The sequence below is a fragment of the Solanum stenotomum genome, chromosome 10, assembly GCF_019186545.1.
Source record: "Solanum stenotomum isolate F172 chromosome 10, ASM1918654v1, whole genome shotgun sequence".
Taxonomy (NCBI): Eukaryota; Viridiplantae; Streptophyta; class Magnoliopsida; order Solanales; family Solanaceae; genus Solanum; species Solanum stenotomum.
The window spans coordinates 8485628-8511025 of NC_064291.1; the positions used below are offsets into that span (position 1 = coordinate 8485628).

The 25398-nt window shown below is 33.0% G+C and overlaps 2 protein-coding genes across 2 annotated transcripts in view; one reads left to right on the top strand and one right to left on the bottom strand.

Moving 5' to 3' along the window:
• Positions 1 to 210: 210 nt before the first annotated feature.
• On the top strand, positions 211 to 17376 carry LOC125878205 (uncharacterized). Its single transcript, XM_049559406.1, has 3 exons — positions 211 to 773; positions 5145 to 5351; positions 17024 to 17376. The coding sequence occupies exons 1-3, from the start codon at positions 261 to 263 to the stop codon at positions 17165 to 17167; spliced, it is 864 nt and encodes a 287-aa protein (XP_049415363.1). The 5' UTR covers positions 211 to 260; the 3' UTR covers positions 17168 to 17376.
• A 2650-nt stretch (positions 17377 to 20026) lies between these two features.
• Positions 20027 to 25398, bottom strand: part of LOC125878202 (protein GET4-like) — a 16076-nt gene continuing 10704 nt past the window's right edge. Inside the window, exons 6-12 of the mRNA XM_049559400.1 lie at positions 23535 to 23625; positions 22951 to 23034; positions 22692 to 22738; positions 22004 to 22132; positions 21633 to 21717; positions 21393 to 21473; positions 20027 to 20320 (exon numbers count right to left, since the gene is read on the bottom strand). Coding sequence (XP_049415357.1) covers positions 20303 to 20320; positions 21393 to 21473; positions 21633 to 21717; positions 22004 to 22132; positions 22692 to 22738; positions 22951 to 23034; positions 23535 to 23625 — 535 coding nt within the window. The 3' untranslated portion in view covers positions 20027 to 20302. The remainder of the gene's footprint in view (positions 20321 to 21392; positions 21474 to 21632; positions 21718 to 22003; positions 22133 to 22691; positions 22739 to 22950; positions 23035 to 23534; positions 23626 to 25398) is intronic.

Below are 25398 nucleotides of genomic sequence, written 5' to 3' on the forward strand. Positions count from 1 at the left end.
TCTTATTATCCTAGCATCACAAGATTGAATCTCAAAACACTCTTTAAATTAATAAATATTAATTTATCGATTAAATAATACCTCTATAAAATAATAATATTTTATGGTCCAGCTATATTAAATTACTGTAGTTTGAATTTGTGTAATATCCAAAACTTAAGTGACTAATATGAATATTTTCTCTAGTTTTTATCCTAAGCCCAATTAACACTCCCGTCTTCTTCACTTCTTCGTAGCGCTCGAAGAGCAATTAACCAGCAATGGCTGTAATGGGAATTGGGGCAGCTAATTGGTTAAAGGGAAGTGGAACTCTGTTATTTTCTTGCCGAACAAATTCAATTCCTGCAGTAGTTTCATCATCTACTGTTATTGCTTCACGCTCAAGGGTGCACTATTGTTCCTCAACATTCTCACTTCAGCACCAGAAAAAGAACAATACCCTTTTCAGTACTGGTGTCAATGGTCATAGAATTGGTGATTGGGGTAGTCAGATTACGAAGTTATACTTTAATTTTTACTGTACGGCACAATCAAATGTGAGTGTAGAAGAGAAGGATTCGTCTGGTGAAGTAGTTGAGGAGGATGAGGAGAGTAAGATGAGGAAGATTAAGGATGCGGCGAATAGTTTGGATATTAGGGTTGGGAGGATAATTAGAGCGTGGAGACATGAGGAGGCTGATTCACTTTATGTTGAAGAGGTTGATGTTGGTGAGGCTGAACCAAGAATCATTTGTAGTGGGTTGGTTAAGTATGTACCTCTTGATCATCTTCAGGTATTGCTGCTGCTGCTTTCTAGTATACACTAATTTCTAATGTGGATTTGTACTGCTTGTTTTTTTCTTTACATATCCTGATAATGCATATATGCTAATCTTGTTGTCACGAGGTAGTGGTAAGGTTTGTGTATGATCTACCTTCCCAGACCCCACTTGAGAGATTTCACTGGGTATGTTGTTGTTGTTTTTGCTAATCTTGTTGTCTATTTTCGATGTTAAACTTGGCATACTTCTGTGAGAATTCATGTATTATATATGAGATAGAATGTAGGAGAAGAATATGGTAATTAACAATACCTGGATAAGAATAATTTTAAAGAAAAAAATGCCTTTAAAGCAGGTGATCCGTGCATAGCTATCCCTTTTACTATTATCCATTGTATGACAATCCTTATGTTATTCTTCATCGTATCACATTCGTTACATGATTGCTTCCGGCATAAAAGTTCTTGTAGTATGGTACTCGAATAACAAGTGTGTGAACGAAATTGCCCCTGGGTGTTTTAGCTGGCATTCGTACCTAAAAGCTTCATGTTGCTACTCTTATGTCTCAACCACTTGAATATCCACTTAGACGACACTACTCTTTAGATGTCTCCTTTTAGGTTGCATCTGACTATTATCTCTTCAATGTCATTCTCAATTCAAGTGACCTATGGACCTACCAATGTTTCCTTTCCTTTATTTAGGAAAAAGCTAATCCAATCTACAAGATTGAACACTTTATTGTAATCAGAACTGAAACTTTATTCTTGTCTCGATTTCTTAGGTTTTGTGATTCTATTTTGAAAAGTTCCTAGCATTTCATCGTTAAATGTCACATTTTGATTTTACCTATTAAAAGGAAGAGCCGAATAGACAAAGGATTTACAGGATGCAAAGCTAAGAGAGAAGTGGAAGGCTTACAAAACTAAAAGAACAAAATATTACAATTTACCAATTTCAAATAAAAAATAAAATTATCGTTTTCATAAAATTCCAACTATTTCTCGTGCTCCTCAAAGCCCACGGGAATGGAGTTGATGCTCCCAAATTCATAGTATGAGTAGTTAAAGCAAGTGAGTGACATGAAGTTCGAGTTATTTTTTCAAAAACATACTCGTATATATTGAGCTCGTAATGGTACCTCGCAATTCAGAAATCTCTCTGTTGTCAAAGATCTGGATTAGATCAATGACTAGAAGTATATTCATTCTAAGATGGACTGAGTTGTTCTATTCGTGGAAATTCAACTAGTGAAAGAAGCCTCGTTAGACCGACTCTTTCAACAAAATTTTGAGAGCCCTTAGCTTAGGGAGATCAGGTTGGATTGAATGAAAAACATAAGTCAAAATTCTATGATGGGATTGTTGATCTTTTGTAGCTAAAAATCTTCAATGAGTGGAAACAAGCAACCTTATTAGTTAATAAGGAAGGTGTTTGTTGAGTAAGGCTATTCAATCCCAAACCCCTTGTACATGTTAGGTTCTTGATCTAATCTTTCTCATATCGATCAAGGCTTTACCTTGAGTTTGAAATGAAGGGTGAGAAGCAATGGTGTAGAACTAAGTAGAAAAAGGTTACTAGATACTTCTAGAAACTCCAACCAAAATCCCACGTAGAAAATTTCATGCGTATGACTTGTCCCTTGTAACTTCTTCGGATTTGCATGAAGCGAATCGATCACTAAGTGAGGATGCTCCTTCCGGCATGAGTGAATCCTTTCAGAATTGGTTAAAAAAGGGCGCTTATATCCCAGATTGGACTCAGCCAGGTTCTATTGATCTTTCCCCATTGGTACCTTTCTTGGAGGGTCTTTGGCTTAAAGCCATATAAGTAGTGACGAATAAGAAGATTGTCAAATTCTAAGTTGCTCGGACTCTTCACTTTTGGTGCCGCACCCGTGTCGACACGACATGGGTGTGGGATCCATGTCCGATTTGGTCAACGGATTTTGGATACTTTGACCAAAATCTATGGGGAAAGTCTAGACAATTTTAATGATTCCTATAATCAATACAAAAGCTAAGGTGAAATTGAAGGGAATAGAATACCTTTTATATAGAAATTTCTATGTCACTCCTTTTCCTTTAATCTCCTTCAAGGATTCTCCTCAAGTTTTCCACATAATATCTCATAATTTGGGTTTTATAACTCTAGTTTTAAATATTTTAATTATTTTTAGGCGAATCCCCGCACCCGTATCCATATCCCCGAATCTTGAAAATTAGATCATGAAGGATCCGACCTCTAGATCCGCACCTGTATCGGACACCCCGACCTGTGTCCGAGCAACTTAGGTCAAATTAGATGGATGACTTTTTAGTGATCAAGTGAGCCTAGTTCAGATAAGACGGGATTTGTGATGGGTTTTTGTTGAAATTGCGAGGGTCCAAGGAATAGGTCATCCTAATTCGGGCCATAATATGCATAAAGAAATCCACCAACTGGAATGTGAGTNAGATCACTTGGGTGAAACCAAGAAACATAGCACAACTCCTAAATTGTTGGATCAATATTGGCAATACTACAATTAAGGAGGAGAGATGGAGGATTGTCCCAGCTTGTATATGGTGGACAGTGTGGAAAGAAAGGAATCAAAGATGTTTTGAGGGCAAGAAGAACAATGTGCAGAATTTCAAGATGAATTGTATAACTCTTCATTATTTTTGGTGTAAACAGAAAGTCTTAGTACAGGCAGAAGAACTTTTTGATGTTTTAGACTATTTGTGACAAAAAGCACAGATGGAGTCAGTCTAGTTTGTAATACTTTTGGAAGAGGGGCTACTTTGATGTAGCTTACCTGTGGATAAATAGAAGAAAAAGTTACCATTCTCAAAAAAAAAAAAAAAGTTGACACACAAAGGAGCAGAGCCTTGGGAGAGTTAATGCTGATTTAACGAACTGGTGCAACCAGACCTCTAGTACCATATAAAATTGCAAAATGAAAGAATCTCAAACTTGAGCTGCAGCAGCTGGCGAAATTTGAAGAGGTTTCTTGGAGTCAGAAGTCTAAATGTCTATTGCTCAAGGAGACAACAATACCGAATACTTTTAGAAAAAGGAAAATTCATATAGAAGGTATACCTTATTGAATTTGAGATTTGAAAATAGTTTCTAGGAGTTTTTCAAATTTTTGCTCAAAAAACTTCAACTTTGTTTCATGTCCAAACATAACTCTAATGCAGGACGCGAGACTGAGATTATTCAGGTATGTAAAAAAGAGATGTCAAGATGCTCCAGTGTGGAGGTGTGAGAGGCTGGTTATAGATGGTTTCAGGATAGGTAGAGGTAGACCAAAGAAGTATTGGGAGAGGTGATTAGACCAAATATGGCGCAGTTCCAGCTTGCCGAGGACATGACCTTAGATAAGAGGTTGTGGAGGACATGAATTAGGGTAGGAGGTTAGTAGGTAGTGGTGCACTGTCTTGTTATCGTCCATACTAGTTGTATTATTCCCCCGATAGTTTCTGGTCCTTTGATTTATGTTATTATTTGTTGTCTTGTGCTTCGACTATCATATTATTTTGTTGTAGTTATTGTCTCATTACTATATGTTATTTTTTGTACTTCTATTACTTCTTTGTTTTGACTGCTTTGGACTATTCCCTTGAGTCAAGAGTCTATCGGAAACAACACTCTACCTTCCCCAGACCCCACTTTGTGGAATTATACTAGGTATGTTGTAGTAGTAGTAGTAGTAGTAGTTGACATCCAACAACCTTTAAAATAGCTATGATTTCAAGTTTCTAGGATTGGAGTTTGAATCTTCGTAAATTCCAGTGGTTAGGTTTTAAAAAAATCCTCTTGCTTCAAGTATTATTGGAGCACATTTCTAGTTAAACTAATAGAACTTTATATATTACTCCCTCTATTCTATATTAAGTGAATTTTTGGGACTTTTTTCATTGTTCAAAAATTGAATTGTTCAAAGTTCAGGATAAATGTTTCAATCTTTTCCCCATATTGGCCCTTCCCTTCCAAGTTTTATATTACATATCTAGGAGATACATTGCATTACTTACAAAGTTATATTTATGATTTCACAAAGGAGAATAGTGGAAAATATGGTTTAAATCTTCTTTGAATGTTTTTCTTAATGGGTGTGCATTACCTCACAAATTCACTTAATATGGAATTAGAGGGAGTAGTTTTTCTCGGGACAACTCATTTATGATTGTTTGATTCATTTGTTTCTTTTTCTGTAATTAATAATATGATAGTTTTTGGCATATCTTAAGATGCAACAGAACTTGTTTATTGTGCTTACATTATGGTGAATGCGTCTCTTATGTGCTTAAGCTTCTAAAGTCCACAAATAGTGACATGTTAAAGACTTCTACAGTTAATAATTTGAAGAAAGCATTTGATGCATGCTGCAAAATGCAGGAAAGAAGTGTGATTGTTCTTGCAAATTTAAAGCCAAGGAATATGCGTGGTGTCAAATCAAATGGAATGCTGATGGCAGCGTCTGATGCATCTCATGAGAATGTGGAACTTCTAGAACCACCTGAAGGTGCAGTACCTGGGGAAAGGATATGGTTTGGTTCTGCTGATGAAAAGGATAATCTACCTGATGTGGCAACACCCAACCAGGTAAGAGGCGGTGCACTAGCCTAAAAAGCCAAGAGGCTTCTGTGTGATGTTCTTTCTTTTACTTGAAGCAACTAGTTTATGCTATAGTGAGNNTGTTTCAGTTTTTGGACCATCGGGATAGGATTATAGCCAAATGGTGTTTTATCTTTGTGTTAAACTAATGTGCACTTTTCTTTTACGACCTTACTTGAATAGGATCTGTTCTATAGGCTCGTACTACTGTAGGGCTGACAACGGAACCGGTAATGGAACTACCGGACTGGCACCATCCGGAACCGGTGTCCACCAGGCGGAAAAAGGCCGGAACCGGGACTGGATCGGTACCGGTAGTTCCGGAATTTATACGTTGTACCGTCCCGGACTGGTACAGTGCCGGGACCGGACCGGTTAACCGGGATAATGACACTTTTTTTAAAAAAAATTAATTAATTATTAAAATTAGAAAAATTAGAAAATATTTCTTTTAAAAGTCTAATTTAAAAGAAATAAATTACAAAATATTGCTTTTTAAAATTCAATTTTTAAACTTTACATCATAAAGTTTGAAACTCTAAAAGTTTAAATTTCAATCTTTAAAAGTTTAAAGTTTAAGTTTCAATCTTTAAAAGGTTAAAAGTTTAAAGTTCAAACTATAAAAGTTTAAACTTTAAATTTCAATCTTTAAAAATTTAAAAGTTTAAATTTCAAACTTTAAAAGTTTATATTTTAAACTTTAAAATTTAAATTTCAAACTGTAAAAGTTTTTTTTTCAAACTTTAAAAGTTTATATTTTAAACTTTAAAAGTTTAAATTTCAAACTTTAATTTTTAATTTTTATTTAAATTTCAAATTATAACTTAAGTTTCAACTTTGTCATTTGAAAATTGAAAATATAATAAATAAAAAGACTTTGTATTAAAATTGAAGACGATAATAAAAAAGAAATTAAGGCGAATAGCCTATAGTTTTATTAATAAAAATTAAAGAATACAATTTTAGTTACAAAATATTAGTAGATGACCTAATCTACACAGCCACCTTCTAGGAAGAGTTCTGTTTGAATTAGACCTCGAATTATGATTCTAATAGTTCATGGTACCAAGTCAATCTTGTCTTAAGTCATTTAACATTTCTCTAGTAACATGATTTAGTAACATGATCTGGAATTGGCTGATCGGCTAGTTCCTCCAATGCATCAATGTCGTCGTCACTAAAATCTTGCAACATTTCATCAATATCATTTTCAAATTGGGTAGGTAAAGCTGGACGCCCATTACTCCTTCTCTCGCTATTAATCCAATCTTTAAATAATACTGATATCTTCAAGTTGTCTGCTGCTAATGAATATCTATGCTCTCCAATTTGAAATCTTGTTGCACTAAAAACGCCTTCCGAAGCTACTGAAGATGCTTGAATCGCTAACACATCCCGAGCCACCGGTTGAAGTAATGGAAATCCCTTGCTGCGATTGCTCCACTAATCTAGAAGATCAGGTAAACCTTGTGTATCCTTAATAGTTTTCGTACACTGATTAATATATGCATCAAAATCATTTTTATCCNGACTGGCACCATCCGGAACCGGTGTCCACCAGGCGGAAAAAGGCCGGAACCGGGACTGGATCGGTACCGGTAGTTCCGGAATTTATACGTTGTACCGTCCCGGACTGGTACAGTGCCGGGACCGGACCGGTTAACCGGGATAATGACACTTTTTTTAAAAAAAATTAATTAATTATTAAAATTAGAAAAATTAGAAAATATTTCTTTTAAAAGTCTAATTTAAAAGAAATAAATTACAAAATATTGCTTTTTAAAATTCAATTTTTAAACTTTACATCATAAAGTTTGAAACTCTAAAAGTTTAAATTTCAATCTTTAAAAGTTTAAAGTTTAAGTTTCAATCTTTAAAAGGTTAAAAGTTTAAAGTTCAAACTATAAAAGTTTAAACTTTAAATTTCAATCTTTAAAAATTTAAAAGTTTAAATTTCAAACTTTAAAAGTTTATATTTTAAACTTTAAAATTTAAATTTCAAACTGTAAAAGTTTTTTTTTCAAACTTTAAAAGTTTATATTTTAAACTTTAAAAGTTTAAATTTCAAACTTTAATTTTTAATTTTTATTTAAATTTCAAATTATAACTTAAGTTTCAACTTTGTCATTTGAAAATTGAAAATATAATAAATAAAAGGACTTTGTATTAAAATTGAAGACGATAATAAAAAAAAAATTAAGGCGAATAGCCTATAGTTTTATTAATAAAAATTAAATAATACAATTTTAGTTACAAAATATTAGTAGAGGACCTAATCTATACAACCACCTTCTAGGAAGAGTTCTGTCTGAATTAGACCTCGAATTATCATTCTAATAGTTCATGGTACCAAGCCAGTCTTGTCTTAAGTCATTTAACATTTCTCTAGTAACATGATCTAGTAACATGATCTGGAATTGGTTGATCGGCTAGTTCCTCCAATGCATCAATGTCGTCGTCACTAAAATCTTGCAATATTTTATCAATATCATTTTCAAATTGGGTAGGTAAAGTTGGACGCCCATAACTCCTTCTCTCGCTATTAATCCAATCTTTAAATAATACTGATATCTCCAAGTTGCCTGCCGCTAATAAATATCTATGCTCTCCAATTTGAAATCTTGCTGCACTAAAAACGCCTTCCGAAGCTACTGAAGATGCTTGAATCGCTAACACATCCCGAGTCACCGGTTGAAGTTTTGGAAATCCCGTGCCGTGATTGCTCCACTAATCTAGAAGATCAGGTAAACCTTGTGTATCCTTAATAGTTTCCGTACACTGATTAATATATGCATCAAAATCATTTTTATCCTCTATGAGAAAGTTCAAGATAACTTTATAGCATATCATCAATATTATATTCATTATATCTACACCTAGAAGTTTCAGGTTCTTCATTACATACTACATTTTTTCTATGAGAATTATACAAGTCATATTCTAGTTTTAATTTATATACTATCTTTAACTATTGTCAAGCTAGGTGCTTCAAAATCTTGAATATCTAAATTTAAATATATTTTTTCAACCATTTGTGATGCACCTACATCTTTGTAAGTTGGGTTTAAAAAACAAGCAGTTAAATAAATTTGAGGAATAGAAAAAAAATATTTAAATTTTTTTTCAATCATCTTCTTAACAGAATCTTCAAATCTTGGTTTATTTTTGAATTTATAAAATTTACTATAAATATTACAAATATTTGGTAAAACAAAGCAAATAGTTGGATAATAAAGTCCAAAAATTTGTTTTGTAGCTCAATAAAAAACTTTTAAAAATTCTTTAAGTTCTTTTACGTCATTCCAATCATTTTTATCAAGTCTATAGTCCATATTTGAATTATGAGCATTCCAAATCATTTGTAAAAGATTTTCTATATACATAAGCGACTTGAAACATTTTAAATGAAAATTTTCATCCAGTACACACTGATTTTGGATTTTTCTAGGGGGAAGATTAAATTCACGACAACGATTTTCAAATTCTCTATGTCTAGACTTTACTTGACATTTAAAAATAAAATGACATGCAGTTTCACATTTTATGCAACAATTATTATACATTGTTATACCATCTATAACAATCATATTATATATGTGTGCAACACACCTAATATGAAAATCATCAATATAAACAGGGCAAAAAGTCGGTTTTAGTATTTCTTTCAACAACAGATGTATTATTAGAAACATTATCTAGGATGACACTAATTACTTTATCACAAATTTCATAGTTTGTAAATCATCTACAATAGTTTGAGCAATGTAACTACCGATTTTATGCATTTCACAAAATTTATAACCTAAAGTTCTTTTTTGCATAATTCAATTTTCATCGATCCAATGGGCAGTAATCGTGAAATAATCATTACCATTAACACTACGACCCATATCAGAAATAATAGTCGATTTACAAGTATTATAATAAAATAAACAACGAAGATATTGAAAATGTTGACCTTGATAATCAAAAATAGCCTTTTTAATTGTGTTTCTTGTAAAACCTTTAAAATGTGGATTATACACAATTTGAATATAATGAATAAAATCGGGATTTTCAGCAAAACTAAAAGGCAAGCCAATAACAACAATCATTTTAGTTAATCTTCAAGATCTTTTTCTCTACTATATGAGCGTTGTGTACTGGGGCAAGAAACATTAGAAGAGTTTAATTGCATTTGGACCATATTAGAGCCCCCTACTCCTACAGATGCATTAGGAAGGGTGGTACCATTCTTTTTAGCTTCGGCTACAGGTTTAACAAGCAAAAATTCATTTTTACAACATGCCATTAAATGATTACTCAAATGTCAAGTCCTACCCTATTTTCCCACAATTTTATTATTCATTCTATGTTTATATTTACTACAAATAACTTGTGTTTTATCTTCACTCTAAGTCATAAATTGCCACACAACTGATTTTTTAGCACGTTCTACCTTGGGCCTAACCTGACTAGGATGTATGGAGGGAATGGGAGCAGGACATCGAATGGAAGCGGGAGCAGGATTGGGAATGAGACTAGTAGCCGTAACTGACTCTATTTCATCATCATCATCAAAAGTATTAATATCATCATTAACATTATCTTGTTCTACTTCTTCTAATTCAACAAAATTACCAAATCTTGCTCGTAAAGATTCATGATAATGATCTAATTCAATATTAATATCAATATTAAAAACAATTTCATTGACATGCGTAAAATCTTCCGTATTTATTCTTAGTTGTGCTAGTTGTCTAGTTTTAGATTTAGAAGAACTACTGATTTTTTTTATTTTTCTCAGAATTTCCGATAAATACATTAGTGACCGCACCAATAAAAGTTCTTTTACCTTTGCCAACATTTTTTTACTGAAATCCATATTAAAATATGAAAAGTGAGTAAATTATATATAATACGGAAATTAAATGCAAACAAATAAATAACTAAATAAGTAAAAACTAAAAGATGAAAGTTGAAACGAATGTACCAAACGTCCACTTAAAAAAGTAGACGTGTATGATCGAAAATCAAAAATTGATATTTGAAAGTTGAATCTTGAAGCTTGTAATTTGAAGGTTGCTCCAAAGACTAAACTACTAATACACCAAATCTTTCAAACTAATATAATTTGTAATTTTATAGAGATTAGAGACTTTAGAGTTGAGAGAATAGAAGATGAAGAATATTTGTGAGTAAAAATATTGAAAGTTTGGGAGGTTTTTATAGTTAAAAAATAGGATAAAAATGTAATTTTTAAAACTTTGGGGCAAGTCTGGCAGCGGANGTTCTACTTTTTCTAATTCAACAAAATTACCAAATCTTGCTCGTAAAGATTCATGATAATGATCTAATTCAATATTAATATCAATATTAAAAACAATTTCATTGACATGCGTAAAATCTTCCGTATTTATTCTTAGTTGTGCTAGTTGTCTAGTTTTAGATTTAGAAGAACTATTGATTTTTTTTATTTTTCTCAGAATTTTCGATAAATACATTAGTGACCGCACCAATAAAAGTTCTTTTACCTTTGCCAACATTTTTTTACTGAAATCCATATTAAAATATGAAAAGTGAGTAAATTATATATAATACGAAAATTAAATGCAAACAAATAAATAACTAAATAAGTAAAGACTAAAAGATGAAAGTTGGAACGAATGTACCAAACGTCCACTTAAAAAAGTAGACGTGTATGATCGAAAATCAAAAATTGATATTTGAAAGTTGAATCTTGAAGCTTGTAATTTGAAGGTTGCTCCAAAGACTAAACTACTAATACACCAAATGTTTCAAACTAATATAATTTGTAATTTAATAGAGATTAGAGACTTGAGAGTTGAGAGAATAAAAGATGAAGAACATTTGTGAGTAAAAATAATGAAAGTTTGGGAGTTTTTATAGTTAAAAAATAGGATAAAAATGTAATTTTTAAAACTTGGGGGCAAGTTTGGCAGCGAAATCGGGAGGTGCCAATGCAGTTCTGTCCCGATCCGTTACCGGTTCGGTACTGTTTCGACATGCTCCGGTTTGGTCCAGCTCTTAGGGGAACCGGGAGGGGAACCGGGACGGAAATCGGGTATTACCATTTAGTTCCGATCCGGTTAATGCCGGTTCCGGTCCGAACTGGTCCAACTGCAATTTTTTTAATTAAAGCAAATATAGTCGTTGCAAGTTGTTGGGTAACGGGTATTGGGTCCCAACCAACGGTTATTTCAGCCTTTAAAAAATGCCCCTCTACCCCCAAACTTTGTTTAATACTCCAAAGTTTTAAAAATTACATTTTTGTCCTATTTTTTAACTATAAAAACTCCCAAACTTTCATTATTTTTACTCACAAATATTCTTTATTTTCTATTCCCTCTACTCTCAAGTCTCTAATCTCTATTAAATTAGAAATTATATTAGTTTGAAAGATTTGGTGGATTACTAGTTTGGTTTTTGGAGCAATCAATTTTTGGCTTTACGTCATACACGTTTACTTTTTTAAGTAGACTTTTGGTACATTTATTCCAATTTTCATCTTTTTAGTCCTTACTTATTTAGTTATTTATTTGTTTGCATTTAATTTTCGTATTATATATAATTTACTCACTTTTCATATTTTAATTGTATTCTGGTAAAAAAAATGTTGGCAAAGGTAAAAGAACTTTTATTGGTGCGTCACTAATGTATATTACCGGAAATGCCGAGAAAAACAAAAAAAACTTGTAGTTCTTCTAAATCTAAAACTAGACAAGTAGCACAACTAAGAATAAATATGGAAGATTTTACGCATGTCGATAAAACTGTTTTTAATATTGATAGTAATATTGAATTAGATAATTATCATAAATCTTTACAAGCAAGGTTTGGTAATTTTGATGAAAAGAAGTAGAACATGATAATGTTAATGATGATATTAATACTTTTTATGATGATGATGAAACAAAGTTAGTTACGGCTAATAGTCCCACTCCCAGTCCTGCTCTCATTCCCCCATACATCCTAGTCAGGCTAGGCCCAAGGTAGAACGTGCTAAAAAATCAGTTGTGTGGCAATTTATGACTCTTCGTGAAGATAAAACACAAGCTATTTGTAGTAAATGTAAACATAGAATGAATCATAAAACTGTGGGACAAGACATTTGAGTAATCATTTAATAAAATGTTGTAAAAAAGAATTTTTGCATGCTAAAACTGTAGTCGAAGCTAAAAAGAATGGTACCACCCTTCCTAATGCATCTGTAGGAATAGGGGGCTCTAATATGGTCCAAACTCAATTAAACTCTTTTAATGTCTCTGGCCCTAGTACACAACGCTCATATAGTAGAGAAAAATATCTTGAAAAATTAACTAAAATGATTGTTGTTATTGGCTTGCCTTTTAGTTTTGTTGAAAATTTCGGTTTTATTTATTATATTCAAATTGTGTATAATCCACATTTTAAAGGTTTTACAAGAAACACAATTAAAAAAGCTATTTTTGATTATCAAGGTCAATATCTTCGTTATTTATTTTATTATAATACTTGTAAATTGACTATTACTTCTAATATGGGTCGTAGTGTTAATGATTATTTCGATGAAAATTGGATTATGCAAAAAAGAATTTTAGGTTATAAATTTTGTGAAATGTTTAAACTGGTACTTACATAGCTCAAACTATTGTAGATGTTTTACAAAACTATGAAATTTATGATAAAATAATTAGTGTTACCCTAGATAATGCTTCTAATAATACATCCGTTGTTGAAATACTAAAACAGACTATTTGCCCTATTTATATTGATAATTTTCATGTTAGGTGTGTTGCACACATATAATTTGATTGTTAGAGATGATATAACAATGTATAATAATGGTTGCATAAAATGTGAAACCGCATGTCATTTTATTTTTAAATGTCAAGTAAAGTCTAGACGTAGAGAATTTGAAAATCGTTGTCGTGAATTTAATCTTCCCCCTAGAAAAGTTTCAAAATCAGTGTGTACTAGATAAAAATTTTTATTTGAAATGCTTCAAGTCGCTTGTGAATATAGAAAATGTTTACAAATGGTTTGAAATGCTCATAATTCAAATATGGACTATAGACTTGATGAAAATGATTGGAATGACGTAAAAGAACTTATGGAATTTTTAAAAGTTTTTTATTTAGCTACAAACAAATTTCTCGACTTTATTATCCAACTATTTGCTCTGTTTTATCAAAATATTTGTGCTATTTCTAGTAAATTTTATAAATTGAAAAATAAACCAAGATTTGAAGATTCCGTTAAGAAGATGATTGAAAAATTTTAAAAATATTTTTTTTCTATTTCTCAAATTTATTTAATTGCTTGTTTTTTAAACTCAACTTACAAAGATGTAGGTGCATCACGAATGGTTGAAAATAAATATTTAAATTTAGATATTCAAGATTTTGAAGCATCTAGCTTGACAACAGTTAAAGATAGTATAAAAATTGAAACTAGAAAATTGTATGACTTGTATAATTCTCATAGAAAAAATGTAGTACGTAATGAAAAACCTTAAACTTCTAGGTGTAGATATAATGAAGATAATATTGATGATATGCTATAAAGTTATTTTGAACTTTCTCATGAGGATAAAAATGATTTTGATGCATATATTCAGTGTACGAAAACTATTAAGGATTCACAAGGTTTACCTGATCTTCTAGATTGGTGGAGCAATCACGACAAGGGATTTCAAAAACTTCAACCGGTGGCTCGGGATGTGTTAGCTATTCAAGCATCTTCAGTAGCTTTGGAAGGCGCTTTAGTGCAACAAGATTTCAAATTGAAGAGCATAGATATTCATTAGCAGCATATAGCTTGGAGATATCGGTATCATTTAGAGATTGGATTAATGGCCAGAGAAAGAGTTATGGGCGTCCAACTTTACCTACCCAATTTGAAAATGATATTGATGAAATGCTGCAAGATTTTAGTGACAACGACATTGATGTATTAGAGGAACTAGCCGATCAACCAATCCCAAATCATGTTAAATGATTAAAGACAAGACTGACTTGGTACCATTAACTATTAGTTTGATAATTCGAGGTCTAATTCAAACAGAACCCTTCCCAGTAGGTGGCTGTGTAGATTAGGTTCTCTATTAATATTTTGTAACTCAAATTGTACTATTTAATTTTTATTAATAAAACTGTAGGTAATCGCCATAATTTTTTTATTATTGTCTTCAATTTTAATACAAAGTCTTTTTTTAATTATATATTCAATTTTCAAATGACAAAGTTGAAAACTTAAGATATAATTTAAAAATTAAAGTTTGAAATTTAAAGTTTCAAACTTTATGATGTAAAGTTTAAAAATTGAATTTTAAAAAGCAATATTTCATAATTTATTTCTTTTAAAAGAAATATTTCCTAATTTTTTAATTTTAATAATTAATTAATTTTTTTTTAAAATAAGAGCCGTTATCCCGGTTTATTGGTCCGATCCTGGTACTGTACCAGTCCGGGAACAATACAACGTATAAATTTCGAAACTACCAATAGCGGTCCAGTCTCGGTTCCGGCCTTTTTTCGCCTGGTGGACACCGGTTTTGGTTGGTGCCAGTCCGGTAGTTCTGTTACCGGTTCCGCTGCCAGCCCTACTTTGGGGTGTTAAACAAAGTTTGGGGGTAGGGGGTGTTTTGTGGGGACTAAAATAGCCATTGGGTGGGGCCCAATACCCGTTACCCAACAACTATATTTTCTTTAATTAAAAAAATAATTGCAGTCGGACTGGAACCAAACCGTAATACCCGGTTTCCATCCCGTTACCCCTCCCGGTTCCCCTAAGAGCCGGACCAAACCGGAGCCTGCCGAAACAGTACTGAACCGGTAATGGAATGGTACCGGTACCGGCACCTCCTGGTTCCGCTGCCAGACTTATACTACTGTATCCTTGATTTTTTTTCTCAAAAAAAATTACACTCCTTGTTTCTCCTACTTTTTGTTAACTCTAGATATTTAATAATTTTTTGAATTTTGGGAAGTCAAAAAAGAAGTATTAGGTTTATTGACCATCCCTGCCATATACCTTCTATGTTTAGGAGTAATAGATTTCTCGAGCAGAAACTTAATTTTCTTTTTACTTGAACTAGACCATTTTGTATGAAATTCTCTATTTTTGAGAAGCAATATATATATATATTGAAGAAATAAAGACAGTACAAAAATGTGTAAAGCTGATTTTTGAGTAGTTACTACACAGAAGTTAAAAGCCTTTTATCAAGTTATACCGAACTCTATCCGTCCATTTGCCTTCTGAAATTTGTAATAACATGGAATATGTAAATTGCTTAGAGCTTGTTTGTATGGTTCTTACCTGTTGTATTATATTGTGTTGTTAATTTAAATACAATGTTTGTTTTAATTGTTGCTTAAATTTTATCGTATCGTTAAATTGGTCCTCAGGTAATGACGAAAATTCTCATTTTGAGTAACGACCGATCTAGTGTGATCGCGTTGTTACCTTATATATTTTTTCTCATTTTGTCTTTACTTACTATTTAGTAGCCCTATTTAAACTTTATCCTTTAAATTGTTGATGTGTGATCATTATGTAACGACAAAAAATGATACAGTTTATCCTAAACGCTATATTTACTAAAACAATACAATACGTAAGAACCATCCAAACATAGTGTTGGAAGCAAAAGAAGATTAGGTATTAAATACTTACCCACCTGGTGTTTACACCATAATTCAACCTTAGCTGGAAAAATTCAAAGTGAGAGTAGATATCATTTTCACTTAAACCATATAACCATGGTTAAGTGATGAATGTGTATGAATAATACATGTCTTGATTCATTAGTTTGGTCTACCCAACGGATGCTGGGGAGTTTTAACGTACTATTATGTATTAACTATCCATATCTCTAAAGAGATCCACATTTAATAGACACCTTAGTCATGCATTGTGTTGTTTATGTTCTCTGAGCAATGTGTGACAACTTATTGGGTGTTAAGGGAACATCAGAAATGAGAAGCAGTGATTAATCGTCACATAGTAGGATGATGAAATTGAAGGATCTCTACTCATGTTATTCCATCTATGACTAGAATCCTCCTTCGCAAAACTCTATTTGCAAAATTATGAAATGCGGTCTATCATGCATGTTCTTGCAATCTGTCTTACAGATGCTTATCCATAGTTCCTACATCCTCTTTTAAGAACGACAAAAAAAAAAAAAAAAAAGATTTAGGAACTGTGGATAAAAAAACATCTGTAAGACAGATTTCAAGAAACCACAGTAACCTCTTGAATACTGACTTCTTATACTAACTTGTTACCTCTTGAATTTTTGGGGCGGAACCCCTTCTGTTCATTGAAGAATTATAAAGACCTGTCATTTGTTGAATCCAAAATTGGATGGAATAATGTTTACTACTGAGATGGATATCTGTTGATTTCTTGGAGAAGCATTCAGAATGTGCACCTCATTCAGTTGTTAGCAATAGGGTAATGCTGTCCGGAAAGATCAATGTAACGTGTCTGATAGGTTATGTTAATAGCACTTGTTATTATAAGCTTTACAGTATATTGCACAGAATGAAGCAGGGTTCGTTAAAGAGAGTGAGTGCTGTTCTAATACCCCTTGTATAGTTACTTTTTTGTTGGATGAGGAAGGAGGTATTCCATTTGGTTTTGGGCTGACGTCGTTCTTTAACTGTATGCAGGTAGCAAAGAAAAAGATTTGGGAGCTAGTACAACCACGTCTAAAAACAGATGGTGCATCCGTTGCTGCACTAGGAACGCATTGTATGCGAGCTTCAACAGGTGTGGTGGTCAGCCCATCTCTAAAGGATGCAAATATATCATAATGATATCCTGAGGTTTATGCAGCTTTTTGTAACTTATTCTATCTATCTTCATAGTTACATCTTGAAAAATATCTTATAGCATGGGCTGCAAAAGAGGGAAAAGGTGGGAGAATGTTACAATCTTTTCCTTTGGTTTAAAGAGAGCATGGTAAGTAAAAATTTTGAGTTTCTTATCCACTTTCAATGGCAAGAGGAAAAACTTCAACCATGAATAAGCTACAACTTCCTCTATTTCAATTTGTTTATTTCCTTTTTAATCTTTTTGAAAATATATTTTTTTCTTCTTTGATAACTCTTCAATTTCAAAATCTCAGGCATGTTTATAACCATAAAATTAAAGGGTATCATAGTACATTACACATTTCTTTGGTGTTAACGATAACAAGATTCAGGAGTTACCTACTATCTTAAACTTTCTCCTTAGTAGAACTCAAATAAACAAATTGAAATGGGGGAAGTGATTTTTTGAGGTTTGTTTGGAGTACAACAAATAAATGGTTGTGTGACATTTTGAATAACTCGTTCGAGCAAGTGTTTACATAATATTTTCTATTCAAGAAATTATTTTTCCCACACGAAGTTTGTGAATAAGTCATTCTTTCTTTTACTTGAAAAAAAGAAGAAAGACGAGGATAATATATTTATACATTTATAAAAGAAAATTTGAGGTTGATAACTTACCCTTTTTCTTGATTGTTATATTTTTGCATTACTTAAACATCCTTATTTATAATATCATCATAAAGTATATTACAAACTCTGTAATGATCATAGAATGCCTGGTTCTTTATGTCTCCTATTTTTGTCATGTTTCTTAACTAATAAAGATTTGTTACCTCATTGTCATTGATATTAAATAAAGGTAAGACCCACCCCTTAATTTGAACTTATCCCTATCGAGATTTTTGTTAATTTTTAATAAAGTGACTAAACGCTCTCCATTCGTTAATCTTGGCGCTTTAGTGTGTGAAATTCACATACTATAGTCTTTTATTAGTATAGTATTCGTACGCGCGATGTGTGAATATTTTAAAATTAACTTAGATTGTAATTTTATTTACGTGAGCGCATTATGACATATTCAGTTAACAAATATCTAATTATCATGGCAAGAAGCATGTATTTATGGATTTAAATAAACAAGTCATTATAGCTCAATAGGCAAATGTTGTGTCAAATGAATAGCCGTATCAACTCTTTTAAGGGGGCCAATTATGGATTTGGCCAAATTTAAATGAGAAATTAAGAGGTATTTATTATAACTAGTGTATTCATTTACGCTAGAGTCGTCAATATGGGCTAGGCCTGTTGGGCCGGTCTGGCCTAATCCGAGATTTAATAGGGCTGAGCTAAAAATTTTGGAGCCCATTTAAAAGAAAGGCTTTTCAGTCCGACCTGAATAAGCCTGCTGATTTGTGGGGCTTGAGAAATATAGGTAGGGCCAGCCCATGGGCCAATAAAAATTAATTAAAAAATCTAATATAATATTAAAATTTAAAATTAAAAAGATCCAAACTCAAAATCTATATAAAGTTTTTTAGGAAATCACTAAGTATAAAAATTGCATCCACCATGAAAATGTCCAAACACTTGTTGCTACTCGAAACTGGTTACATGGTTTTTCTCAAACTGGTAATATATTTTTGTGTACATTTAAATATTATAATTCTCAATTTAGTTATTTTTTAATATTTAACTAATTGAAACCACATATAAATTGCAGATGAAAATGAAGATGTTAAGACAACCTTCACACAAGTTGATTCAGATTTGCTTGATGAAGATGATCATGAAGTGTTAGATATGCCGTAGGTTTCATGAAGTGTTAGATACGCCATAAGTTTCATGATTTTTTAAGGAGTTTATTTTTTACTTTTTTATGGTTGGAATATTATCATATTTTTTGTGTATTATTGTGATCATTGCAAAACAGTTAGGTTAATATTTCTATTTAGATATTTATACTTATACCTAAAAAAAAACTTAAATATTATAAAAATAATTTTATTTGTGGATTTTATTAACAAGTAGTAACATTAACACCATGTAATATTGTTTTGTCGATATTTATGATAAGATTTTTAAATTATAATTTATAATTTAATTTAATAATTATAAAAAAATATATAACTTTTAAAAAAGTGAGCTGGCCCGGCAAGCCTATAGCCCACATACTTGTGGGTTGGGCTGACCGTTTTCTGGCCCACACCAAAAATGGGCTAGCTTGGCCTGGCCCGTAAAATGTCAAAGCATGTATGGGTTAGCCCGGATGGGATGGGCTAGCCCATATTGACAGCTCCAATTTACGCTTTGCGTGATAATAAAAAGTTAAAATATTAATACTAAAATAATTAATCTTTAGTAATCTTTTTTTTATTAGACAAATGTTAAATGTGAACTTGTAGAAAAAAAAATGTTAAATGTGAACAACTTGTTTAAATCAATACAAAACTTTTTAATTAGTTTTTTATTTGTTAACATGAGTTTTTGACACTTACATTTTCCAAGTTATTATTGTAAGATGGTTGATAAATAGAAAGAATTCAGAGATGAATAATATATTTCATAAGGATTCTTACTACAAACGCTTGAGAATAGAAGATTGATATTGACTTTGAAAATTAATAGTAATGTTCACAATAGCTGTTACCCAACGCCTGGCAACGGCTAGTTTAATTTAATTTTTAAAAAATAATTAACAAAGTCCGCAAAACCGGACCAGACCGGGGCAGAATAAACTCTTCTCACCGAATTTTTCTAAGTTAAGGTCATTTTTTAAAAACTTTATCAAGCGGAGAAAAAATTTAAGACCGAACCCTCATGGGGACAAAAATTTGTTCAAAACTAAAAGAACACGCATAGGCAAAAGAAGAGGATATTTTGATTTCAAAATAGAATGCAAGACATATTGGCAACAAGAATAGGGAACCTTGAGCAATCAATTAGAATTCATGACCCCATTCTGCAGCATATGTTCATAAAACCATATCAAACATAAATAATTATGGCAAGCACATCCATTTAACTGCAAGGGATCTTTCATGGACTACTTGGATTGGTGTTGAATGAACCAACTAGTCTATCAGGACACACTATATAGATGTGAGATTATGTTGAAATAATTTCTTTCCCATTCTATTCGCCTCCCATCATCTGCAAAACCCGATAAGTTATTACGCAATAACAAAACACAAGAGGGAGAGAGAGCTTTGAAAACAAACGCCAAGAACTGGTTAAAAGAAAAGAAAATGCTAGGTTTGGTTGGGGGGAATTTATGTTCTCACAGTATACAAATAACTACCTTGAATTTATGGAATGTTGCAAGACAATTTGTTTTTCTACCTAACTAGTGGCAAGTACATTTTAACCTACAGAAACTAACTCGATAAGGCTTGTTTGAGTGAGCATCAGCTGGAAAGGTAAGAACTAGAGTAATGTGATAACCAACAACAAATAGGCCAAACAAGATTGAGTGGTTAACAAGGCTTCCTGTTTCTTCACTAACTACTTGGATTTTAGATTCTGGGTCAGCAAGAACGGAACCTAATTCAGGAAGTGAGAAAGAAACACACTAGGTTGTCTAGCTAGTGGTTAGACAAGTTTTATGTGTGTATATAATTATGAAAATCGACCCACCACTTCTTATTCTGGACAAAGGAGTCCTGTCCACTTCAAATACTGAATTTTTTGTATTTGAAAAAGATTTCTGAAGGGATATTTGAAGTAGATGGTGGTTGATAAAGAACTCTCTGACCATAATTTCCCGTATGAATACTGCATCGAACATCAAACTTGTGGTTGGTGGTAAAACACCGATTCGCTCGTTGAGACCTAATTCGATATATATGTAACAAGCACACTTCAGCCTCCAAAAGTCTAGTCAGTCATCTACTCGAGCCCAAATGTTTTGCTTACATCAAAGATACAAGGTAGATAAAAGAGAACAATCCTTGTATTGAACGGGGAAGTCTGATTCATCAAAGGATAAGTGGTTCTGGCATGAAGATAGATTTTGATGTTCATACTAGCTAGTAAAACATGCCTTATTACTGAAAATAGAGTTGTTTCATTTTTCTCTACAACTTCAGAGAGTTCATTCATATATGTTTTTATAATTTGCAAGTGCCCCTAGAGGGTGGGTAATGTTCTACAATTAAAGAGCACAATGCTTTTGTGTTTTGTCAGTAAATTCTTAAATTGCTAAACCTTGACAATATTATATTACCTTGAAGATATCACCAAACATGCCTTGAAGAGGACTTTTACGTTGTACGCCATAGAACTTCTTTGCAACTTCATCTAGCAACTAAACCACAGAACAGTAAAAGATGTGAATTACGAGGAAAATCATCAGTCTAACTGGATGGAGAATGGAGTCATTAAACAACAGAACAAAACTACAAAGAGAATCATTCATCATAAATATTGAAAGAAGGCACATTACTCGCATTTTCAAAGAGCTTACCTCATTAAATAGAGGATCTCTATCTATGCTAGACTTGTAGTTCTGTCTCAACATATTAAAGAGAGGTAAAGCATCTCTCTGCAACCTGAATTACAAATTGCCATCAATTCATTTGACTTTAATGAAGTAAAAGACATGAGGACGATCACAAGGCCTCAATGCCAGTGCAGAAGCACCAATTTGCAAGATCTGACAGACAGAGGGGAGGGTACAGAAGGAATGTTTGTAAAATTTGTGAACTTACTAATGATAGACAGTTGGAGTGATTCAAAATGAGAAAGAGGCAACAGCATATAAAAAATTTAAAAATAAATGCTTTTTAACACATCAAAATAAAAAGTAAAGTATTCAAAAAACATACTGAGACTTACGTCAGCGAAAGGTAATTGACAAACTGCATTAATTCTGACTGAGGAAAGTCAAAATGCTTCAGCTGCATTTCCATTTCCACCTCATCCATGAGCTTGTTTGCATCTCTTAGATTTCCCAGAGACAAGTACCTGCCAAAGCAGAATGACAAAATGAAACTATATGCTCGACCTACAAGCTAAAAACTAAAAAAAGCGTAAAAAAGACTCTTGACTGGAACATCAGTCAAATAGAGAATTTAAACAGCTAGAGAAACATATTCTAGTTTATGGTTCTCAGCGGGGCATTTTACACTCATATTAAAATTTGTTAGGTATATGCATAGAAAGAATGTTTCAATTTTAAATAAATTTGTGTCCAAATGTATTTTCTAAGATGCCTCGCCACCATGTTCCTAGCATTCTGGTAGCCATTGGTGTTCCATCTACTGGAACAAACCGAAAGTGATTAATCTGGTTGACAAATATGCACAAAGATCGAACATTACAATGAAAGAGGCAATAATATGCATAGCTACAATAGTGCAAATGCTTAGAAAATTGCAAATATTTACAGACCTTGGAGTAACTGTAAAGTGTAAAATAATTTATCCAAATACAATGTTCCTAATATGAACCAGCACAAATGGGATATACTGAGCAGAACAGTAATTGAATGCAAGGCACTTATTCATATTACAACTCTGCTTACATCAAAATTGCCCGGGCAATAGCCAAATCATCCTCTCCTGGATAGCACTGCAGGTTAAATGTTATGAATTACATTATATTTCAAATCAAGTCAATTGCCCACAAAAAACTTCATGAAATTGCTGCCTAGCAAAAGCAACAAAATGCTAAAATGGAAGAAAAACTATATTTCCACAGGAAACTGGAGATCCAGCTTTTGAACCTAATATATTTGCTCGTGATATCTAGATAGCGAAAGAATCACAGGAATCAGTGCTTACCTTTCCCATAAAATTGATGATAGTCGATGCAAATTTCTTGAGATTCCTTCCTCTAACAAAATGAAAAGATACTTTAACCATATCCTGCAAAGTAAGAAGAATGTAAGGAGGTCCACCACATTTCCAATGATTGGCCTTGGAATCCAATTTCGTTAACTGTCGGCCACTACTTCCTTTCAATTTCAGATAGCAAAGTACTGTGAGGAAACATTAAGACCGCTGCTGGCAAAGACACTACAGTCATAATATGAAAATATTTAACAGCTACTACAAGCAGGTCAAGTAAGTGGAAACCTAGACTAACGGATAAATACAATCTTATGCTTTAGCCTCTTTCAAGTTATAGTTCCATACAGTATGTTACGTATGAGCAGGGTGAAAAAGGCGGTCATTAGCAACAGTTGGACTCTAAAACAAGATAATCATTCATTTTATTGCCAGTTCTTAATTTTGTGAATCGTCTTAGTCATGTTAGAACCTAATCTTTCTTTCTAGAAATGAAGATAGAACCATGTAAGTAACATAACAGGCATTTCATGTTTCTTTTAATAAGCATAAAAGAGCATCAAGCTTGGAGAACATACCACTTCAGGAGATTGAGAATACATATAATCTGCCAGCATCTCATGCAGCTCTGGAGATCCGTACCTAAGTGCACCAAATTCTGCTGACCACCTATAAAAGAACAGCATTTTCTCACCAAAAGATGCTAATAAATAAATGAGGTCATAGAACATTGAAAGAGGACAAGATGTCGCCGCTTAATAAAACCACCAAGATAATTTTCCCTGAGAACTTTTTTTAAAAATGTTTCAAAAGACCACCAATTTACGGAAACTCACTGGGTGCAGCTCTTTAAGTATTTTACAGAATCATGTATATAGAATTAACTGCCTCTCATCGCGTCTGATCACATTCACAAAGTAGGAATTAGTCTCTAGTCTCTAGTCTCTAGGATAAGAGTGCTGAGGTAACAGAGAAGTTAGGTCGTCACCATGTCCTCATCATACATTGTTCTGTTTGTATAACTTGGTGTCAAGAACTTCATTTCCACACATTGCACATACTCCTTTACTATAAGCACGGGTATGACACTTGATGCATTTGTTGCTTGCAAAGAGTGCGTTTTGTATTTCCGTGAGGTGTCCACTTTCTTTTTATTGTTCTCGTTAGGCTGCCACCTTCAGTATCGTTGCTGGCACCTTCTTTTCCATTTTTTAGGCAAAATCACTTTCGACAACTTGCACTTCGTGGACTTGGTCGAAATAAGTTTACACAGAACAGTGTTGTCAAAGGCTCGCTTTAAGCGCGCTTAAGCCCTAAATGAAGTTCAAAACATGTTGAGCATTTCGCCTCGATAAATGTGTGCTTCAGTGTGTATTCAAGATTCTAAGGCTAATTGCTTCCAAATTTGTATCTGGGGAAGATCTGCCCTGTGAACTCATAATCGTGTATGAGCTCTTATAAAGAGACAGTGGCACAGTTTATTTTTTGAAAATGGTAACGATGTATTATATCACAAAAGTACATGGGTTGTACTCAAACCTTATATACAAATGCACTCTAGACACTCCTACTCTATTTCTATATTGAGTCTAAAACATCAACTATAGAGGCAGTGTCATTTGAGTATAATTGATTACACCAAAAACATAACAAAATGCAGTTTAGTTTAACATCCTGCACACTATTTTCTATGCCTTCAAAACATCTGGAATTCCTTTCTTTCCGGATTGCCCACCATATTGAAGCAGGGATAATTCTCCATCTAGTTCTGTCTTTTGCAAGGGCACCTGCCTCCTCCCAGCTGTACAAGGCCTCAGTAACTCTCCTAGGCATAGTCCAGGATATGCCTTTAAGGCTCAAGAAAATCTTCCAAAGCTGCCGAGTGTATTTGCAGTGTAGAAATAGATGGTTTACAGTTTCTAAGGTTTCCCCACATAGGAAACACCTAGAGCATAAGGTTATCCCCCTTTTCATTACATTATCCTGAGTCAGGGCAGCTTCCTTAGCTCGCAGCCAATTAAAGCATGAGACTTTGTGTGGGATTCTACACTTCCATATTTGTTTCCAAGGCCAGATGGGACTCTGCTGGCTTGATTGATCCATCAGCCTGTAAGCTGAATGCACTTTGAACTCTCCTCTATTGTTGCCTTTCCACCAAATCATATCCTCATATGCCTTAAGTCCAGTAAAGTGTCCAACCATGTTGAGGAATTCTGCCAACCTCATCACTTCCCAGTCATTTGGTTCTCTCCTGAAGATGAAATTCCACCCTTGTGGTGTCCATAGTTCTGCAATATTTCTTTGTTGGAACATTGCCAGATTGTAAATATCAGGGAAAAGAGTTTCCAGGTTACCTTTCTCATGCCATTCATCCTTCCAGAATTTGATCTTGTTCCCATTCCCCACTTTCATCTTGAATTTGGGTTTAACTTCCTCCCATAA